At 40.2% G+C, this 7,489-nt stretch overlaps 1 protein-coding gene across 1 annotated transcript; it reads right to left on the bottom strand.

The window, feature by feature from the left end:
• Positions 1 to 1,494: 1,494 nt before the first annotated feature.
• On the bottom strand, positions 1,495 to 3,212 carry LOC308533589 (26S proteasome regulatory subunit 4-like). Its single transcript, XM_081111623.1, has one exon. It carries the CDS (start codon positions 1,978 to 1,980, stop codon positions 1,582 to 1,584), a length of 399 nt encoding a protein of 132 aa, XP_080967749.1. The 5' UTR covers positions 1,981 to 3,212; the 3' UTR covers positions 1,495 to 1,581.
• Between the last annotated feature and the right edge of the window lie 4,277 nt (positions 3,213 to 7,489).

The raw sequence follows: 7,489 nt of genomic DNA, 5'->3' as shown, positions 1-7,489 counted from the left end.
CTTTGGATGAAGACAGGACTTGTGAAGACTGCAAACTCTCCTCCGCTTTTCCTTCTATCTATACTTCTTGTGAAGAGAGAATGAGACTCTAATATTGAAAGGCGCTTTGAAAGTGTATTTGTAGCATACCACTGAACAACTTCAAAGGAGAGTAACTCCATTTATATTTTAAAAGCAGAAACTTCTTCAACAGAGTCAACTCGGTGAATACAGAAAAAGTGAATCCTCTTCTCTTTAGTGAGACTTGGAACATTTGTTATATGTTTGTCTTTATATCTTTTTGGCATAATTAGAATATATATATATATATATATATATCTCCTATCTAACAAAAGAGAAACATGGTAATTAGCGTACAACCGCTACCCTTCCCATTGGCTAATCAGGGCAATATGCAAATTAACTGCCAGCCAAGATGGCGGCCGGCAGCCAGGCAGCTGGAAGCGAACATGAGGCTTGCTTGCTTCAGTGACGGAGGACTCCAACATTCCCTGACTGCCGCTGCTGGCCTCTGAGCTGCAACTCTAAGCAACTATGTAACAAATATAGAAGCTAAACAAAACCCCAGAAGCCTGCTTTAGTCGCCGGGCTTCAGCCAGCAGGATCGCAACATTGTTTCAAATACAGAAGGTAAACAAAGGCCAGAAACCTTTCAGCAGCGGAGGCCTAAGAGCTGGAGCCTCAGAGCTAAAGCTGGCCCAGAATTAAAAAAAGAAAAGAAAAAAAGGAGCGGTTGGGAGCTTCAGTCACCCGCCAGCCTGAAAACAGCCCTCAGCCCCTCACCCAGACTGGCCAGGCACCCCAGTGGGGACCCCCATCCTGAAGGGTGTGTGACCAGCTGCAAACAGCCATCATCCCCTCACCCAGGCTGACCAGGCACCCCAGTAGGGACCCCCACCCTGATCCAGGACACCCTTCAGGGCAAACCAGCCGGCCCCCAACCATGCACCAGGCCTCTATCCTATATAGTAAAAAGGTAATATGCCTCCCAGCACCGGGATCAGCGGAGCTGAGAGGCCTCCCGGCACCGGGATCAGTGTGACAGGGGACAGCGCCCAAACCCCCTGATCGCCCTATAGCTCTGTGTGTGACAGGGTGGAGCTCCCCAACCCCCTGATGGGCCCTGCTCTGTGTGTGACGGGGTGGCACCGCAACCTCCCCATCGACCCTGCCTTGAGTGTGACAGGGGGCGGTGCCCCAATCCCCCAATCAGCCCTACCCTGAGCGTGACTGAGGGTGGCATCGCAACTTCCCGATCCGCCCTGCTCTGTGCATGACAGGGGGCGGTGCCCCAACTCCCCAATCGGCCCTGCTCTGAGCCCGACCAGGGGCTGCACCTAGGGTTTGGGCCTGCCTTCTGCCACCCAGGAGCAGGCCTAAGCCAGCAGGTCATTATCTCCCAAGGGGTCCCAGACTTCAAGAGGGCACAGACCGGGCTGAGGGACCCCCCTCCGTCCCGAGTGCACAAATTTTTTTTTTTTTTTTTTTGAGAAAGAACTCTCTTTATTGGGAATGGAGCGCTGCACGTCGGGCTCCTGCACGCGGACCCCTGACCACTTCCTTGAAGGCAACTGAGGTTCCCTAGAGATAAAGCCCCTCAGGGGTGCCTTCTTGTTTTTTATACAGAACATTTTCTTTCGATTTTTTGAAGTCTTCATTTGTGACTTTCATTCTACGTTCTCTCAAGGCCATGAGACCAGCTTCTGTACAGATTGCCTTGATGTCAGCACCAGAGAGGTCGTCCTTGGCCATGATCAAGTCGTCCAGTGTCACGTCATCAGCCAGCGTCATTCTGCTTGTGTGGATCTGAAAGATGTGCTTCTTGGTCTTTTCATCGGGCAGGGGGAACTCGATCTTCCTGTCGATGCGGCCTGGTCTGATTAGTGCTGGATCCAGAGTTTCTATTCGGTTTGTGGCCATGATGACTTTCACGTCTCCCCTTGAATCAAATCCATCCAACTGGTTCAACAGTTCCAACATTGTTCGCTGAATTTCTCTCTCACCACCGGAGTTTGAGTCATATCTTTTTGTCCCAATGGCATCAATTTCATCAATAAACACAATCGATGGTGCATGTTCTTCAGCAACTCGAAACAATTCCCGAACGAGCTTGGGCCCATCGCCTAGGTACTTCTGAATAAGTTCAGAGCCAACCACTCTCAAGAATGTGGCTGAGGTTTGGTTTGCTACTGCGGCTACAGCACCAGCTGATGAGCACAGAGGACACACAGAGCATTATTTATAATAAAGGTTTTACGCTCATAGGAGAAATGATAAGGAGGCTAAGTGGCTATATATCTGCACATAGGAATGGAACTTCAGCTTTCCAAAGAGTTCCTAATGAAAGGTCACATTTAACTAAGTCAAACATTAGTCAGAACAGTAAAATTACTTCCATACTTTAAACTTGAACATACCAAAAAAGATACTTGGTTTACTAAGGAGCTGAATTTGAGTCAAATCAAAACTAACATAATGCCATTCTCAGATCTTAGCAACAAGTGTGCTCATCTGTGGGGGTGGATGTGTGACTGAGTTTGGTTCTGAAGTGCCCATCTCTTGCTGGTTACTCTCCGCTATGCACACCTTTGGAAAATACTTGAAAACCTTCATGGCATCAGGATACTTTTTACAAAATTAATGAGTTTGTGAATTGCCCACATCCTGTAGATTTGTAAAAGACAGGAGATCTGGAACAATGGATTTTATTAAAGAATGAAAAAAAAGTAAAATAATACTTCAGATAGAAAATGTGTACAGGTTTTTGGTTTTGTTTTATATGTAGGTCTGTGAGAAGTCTCTGTATAGGAATTTTGCAATTTTAGTACCTGATTCTGAAATATTCTCATCCATGAGTCTTTTCCTGAATCAAATGAAGTTTTTGTGATATTTCTTCAAATAAATCATTAAGAAGTCCTGCTTCCTTACATTTCTTGAGAAAAGCAACTTTCACAATTGCATCTGTGTGTCTGCTATCATCCTCTTCTTCCATTTGTTTTTCGGACCTGTTTACTGTTGTTAGTTTAGGTACCTGTACAGAAATGCTTGTTGAGTGATCTGCCTTCTTTCTTTTTCTTTGTACTCCTGAAAAATGAGCAGTTTGAGTTTCTCTCGATGGATCATGTTCTTGGCAAAACACTTTATAAATTCCTCCAGATCCAGTGTGTAGAACAGCACGGTCATTCTTGGCACAGAAAAAGTGGTAATTCTTGGGACAGGATACATATATGACAGATTTGACATAACCTATAAAACCCATTTATATTCTAGAAGCCCTTCTCATTTTTTTTCATGGTTTTTGCTTTTTTTTGCTGTATTCTCAGAATATAATTGTATCATCTTTCACTATTATTAATGGCTCAAGAAGGTTGCAATGTATCTTAATTAATTATCCCCCCCCCAAAAAAAAAAGTTTACCATGGGACTGACTGCACTATTATTATAATGATTTAAAGAACCACAGGTGGCCATTAGGAAGAGGAGCAAGTGTTTGATAGTACATTAATATATGTCTTTTTTTCTGTTCATTAGCTGAATCCCCTTCCAATATTTGCAAAACCTCCCACTGTCCCAAATACATGTCTGAAGCTCCTATGTATATAGTTAGTAAGCACATAACCTAACCAACCAATCAAATGTACTTTCCAAAATTTGAAGCAACAGATAGTGAACAAAGGAGTGGTGGACTACCTGGATATAGTGATATTACCTGGGGTCTAGAGCTAGTGGTGTTGGTGCTATGGGCTTCCTTGACTCATACACAGTTGTATCAGCAGGAAGATTACCCCATTTCTGGGCATATTTTTCTAGCTGCATTGTCCTCAATCTAGGTCTCCATCCTTCCTATTGATCAGATAAGTACCACTATTCTCTCTCTCTTGCTTATTGACTTGAGAGAGAGAAAAGGAAGAGAGAGAGAAACATTAATTTGTTGTTCCAATTATGTACACAATCCTTGGCTGTTTCTTGTATGTTCTGTAAGCAGGGAATGAACCTAAAACCTTGGCATATGGGGACAACACTCCAACCAACTGAGCGATTTGGCCAGGGCCTGTACCACTATTCTCTTAATACAATTTGTTTCTTCTAAAATCCAGTTTTTGTTTGTTTGTTTAACACAAAACCATACTTCATACAGAGAAAATTTGGTTCTATCTAGAAGCCCTGTCTGTTTCTTAAATCTGTTATGTGATCTTTTGCTTTCTAGGGGTCTAGGACACTACAAACTAGACACTAAATGTAGATTGCCACCTAGTATGACACCTCAAATACATCTAACATCGAGCATTTAAGAAGAAAAATTAAAACAAGACTCTAAAATTACAGATATTAGATTATATATATATATATATATATATATATATATATAAATGAAAGAAATTAAAAAGGAAATCATTATCTCTGTAAGTAATCTCTAAGAGGCCTACATCAGGAATTAAACACAAAATGACCTGTGCCACTCTTTTCCTAAAGGAAGGATGTTTAGGAACTTAGCCAAGATGGATTTGACTCTATAGCTCACCTTCTTTCTGTTTGAATACTCTATATTTAAGATTTCAGCTTTGTACTCTTTTAAAATAATAATAATAAAGTAAAAGTAGAAAAATACTGAATGAGAAAGAGATTATTTATGGGTTAAGTTTAAAAAGTCCCATTAGTGAAAAAAAATATCATTTCTATTAAGATAATTTTGAAACTAAATATGGGTTAAATAAGAATGAACATTACCAAGTAATGACATGTGAGTACAGGAAACAAGTCCTATTCATAGAAGTTCTATTCATTCTTTTAAAAATATCACTCAATTCTTTCTCTGATGAATAAGAGAAAGTTTGGCCCTCCTAAGCCATTATTTTAATCATGTTATTTTTAACTCGCTGCATATTTTCTAAACCTATTCAGTTAATTAAGCCAACCATATACCATTGGGGATTTTTAATTTTACATGGTCAAAAAGATTTTTTTCTGTACTCACTTAAATTTCACATTATGAGTGTGAAATTAAATGCTTACCTCCCACCAAGGAAGGTGTCTTTTTAGATTTGTGTACATAATTCAACTACTTTGATAAGTTTCTTAGCCTCATTTGTGTCTAATACCATAACACTGGTAATTTTCTTCAAACCTGCATTACTTTTTCATGAAATTGCCTTCAGAGTTCTTCAGACTTACATTTTGAAATTTTACACATCTTTTAAAAATGTAAGGATAGTTAATTTAGTATACTGAACACTGCCCTTTGAAAGAAAAATAAAGCCACAGTGTGATTGATGACAGTACCCAGTGAGAGGAACACTTAGAAATTAATGATCAGCAATGTCCAAATTAGAAAATATAAGGTTTCTTTTTCTAGAAAAGTAGTCTAAATATCTTAAGGATTGTTATTTTCTACGTCTCTTCTAGATGATTTTATATGAAGATGAAGCCTAATCTATTCTATGCTATATAAAATGCTTTCAGCAGACATTTTTAATCTGATGTTCTCAGACTATATTTTTGAAGGATGAGATATTTGTATTAAAAATTAACCCTATAGACACTTCCAGATTCACAAATATGTAGGATACTGTTAATAAAATATTTGAGGAAAATTGGTCCTGATGGAACTTAAAGCTTGCTGCCTGATGCTGTGGGATTGTTTAAATGAATGAGGAAAACTAAAAAACAGGGGGCTTCAGCATTGCAAATTGGCAGAAAGCATCATCTTTTCTGACTGTCTTAAGTAATGTTGCTTTATTAGAATGGGGTACTCCAGAGAATAATAGGGAATACTCTTCTCTCTCATGATCTTGGACAGATATTCACAGAGGCGAAAAGGTTTCGACTAAATTATTGATAGATATCAATGGCTATTTTAAGTATAGGAAAACCCAATTTTGCGAAAGCTGGAAATGCAGGCTGGGAAAAGAAGTGAGGAAGTAGGGGGATATAAATTAAAGACTGGGGAAGGACAGATGGATTTGTAACCTTAAACTGAAACCATTGTAATTAGCTAGTTATTATTAGTAGGAAAGGAGCAAAGGGGAAGCCAGATTTTATAGGCATGTCATTTGGGCAGCTTCACCAGGAGGCTGCAATTTCACACACCTCAAGTAAAAGCAGCCCATTCCCTGCAGATCATTGGGGGAAAGGATTTCACAAAAGAAAGAGAGCTGCATGCCAGTAAAGTTGGGGTGACATAGGGAAGGTACCTGCCTATCAGTTACACCTAGAAACAAAGATCATTGGCCAAAATGGGTGTGGCTACTGCAATGAACACAATGTGGGAATACATAATCTTTTAAACCAGGGGTGGGGAACCTTTATTTTGCCAAGGGCCATATGGGTATTTATAACATCATTCACAGGCCGTACAAAATTATCCACTTAAAAGTTAGCCTGCTATATTTGATCAAACATTTAATTAACACACCCCTAATGCCTTGGGAGGGCCAGACCAAATGATTTCTAGGGCTTTATACAGCCCTCTGGCCAGACCTTCCCCATTCCTGCAGGAGTTCTCTTGTGCTCTTGGCTGGCTCTTGGCCTCCTTGCATTGCTCTGTGATTCCTTCATAGCCATGCAGACCCCACATGCAATGGAGTAATGCACTGTAGCAGTGAAACACAAGCTAAGTTAGCCTGATGCTGTGTGGGTGTGCAGGCATGGGCAGGAAATTTTGGCTCTGATTTTAGCCCCGATAAAGACAAAATGGAACTTCTTCCTTGGTGGGACTGAGGGAAATAACCTTGGAAACTTAGGAGTTTTATTCCACAGAAATAAAACTTTCTACAATATCTCATCCTCCCGTGAGAGCCTCAGAAAATTATTTTTCTCAGGATATCACAAGACATCCACACCCACTGCAACTGGGGGAGATGAGGACCCCTCCCTTCCAATAGCAAAACTACTCTCCTGGCCATAGCCTGCTCTGAAGCTTCCAGTCACAAAGGATGCATTTGGATTTAGCTTTAGAGAGGGGTAAGGAAAAACAGCTTGTACTCTCCAAACTAACTTCTGTCTAGAATGTTTGCTATGATAAATGTAAAGCAGAGAAGTGAACCCCTGTTTGCATTAACAAATGCAAATTAAATGGTTTAGAAGTGCTACAATTTTCTTATGTAATTGATTCGAACAATCCTCAAGATAGCATTCCTTATTCATGGTTCTTGTGAGAAATGACAAAATTTCTTGCTAACTGTTCTCAGAAGAAATAATCACATCTTTTGAGAAATCCCCCTGATTCTCACAAAGGAAAAAAAAAAGTTTGAAATACAATCTCATAATGTTAGTTGACTGAGAAGCATGCATACACATCCACAGGGACTATTCACAGGTCGCTTGGGGTAATTGTATTTACTAAATATTTATGTTAAGTGTTACTGTTTGAGCTTAGTAGAGGTAAGTTCCTAGATAAAACACTTACATTACAACACATGATGTAACTTACCTCTCTTTTCGAGAGGAACTGCATCTTGCATATTATTGGGGATTTTCAGAGTCATATGTT

This window comes from Myotis nattereri (genome assembly GCF_964212035.1).
Source record: "Myotis nattereri genome assembly, chromosome: 17".
NCBI classification, from domain to species: Eukaryota; Metazoa; Chordata; class Mammalia; order Chiroptera; family Vespertilionidae; genus Myotis; species Myotis nattereri.
The sequence above is the reverse complement of the archived record's forward strand: the minus strand, read 5'-3'. Positions and strand labels throughout refer to the sequence as shown.

Bases quoted from the DNA above. Each gene is read 5' to 3' on its own strand.
- LOC308533589 (XM_081111623.1), bottom strand. From the start codon at position 1,980: ATGTTGGAACTGTTGAACCAGTTGGATGGATTTGATTCAAGGGGAGAC.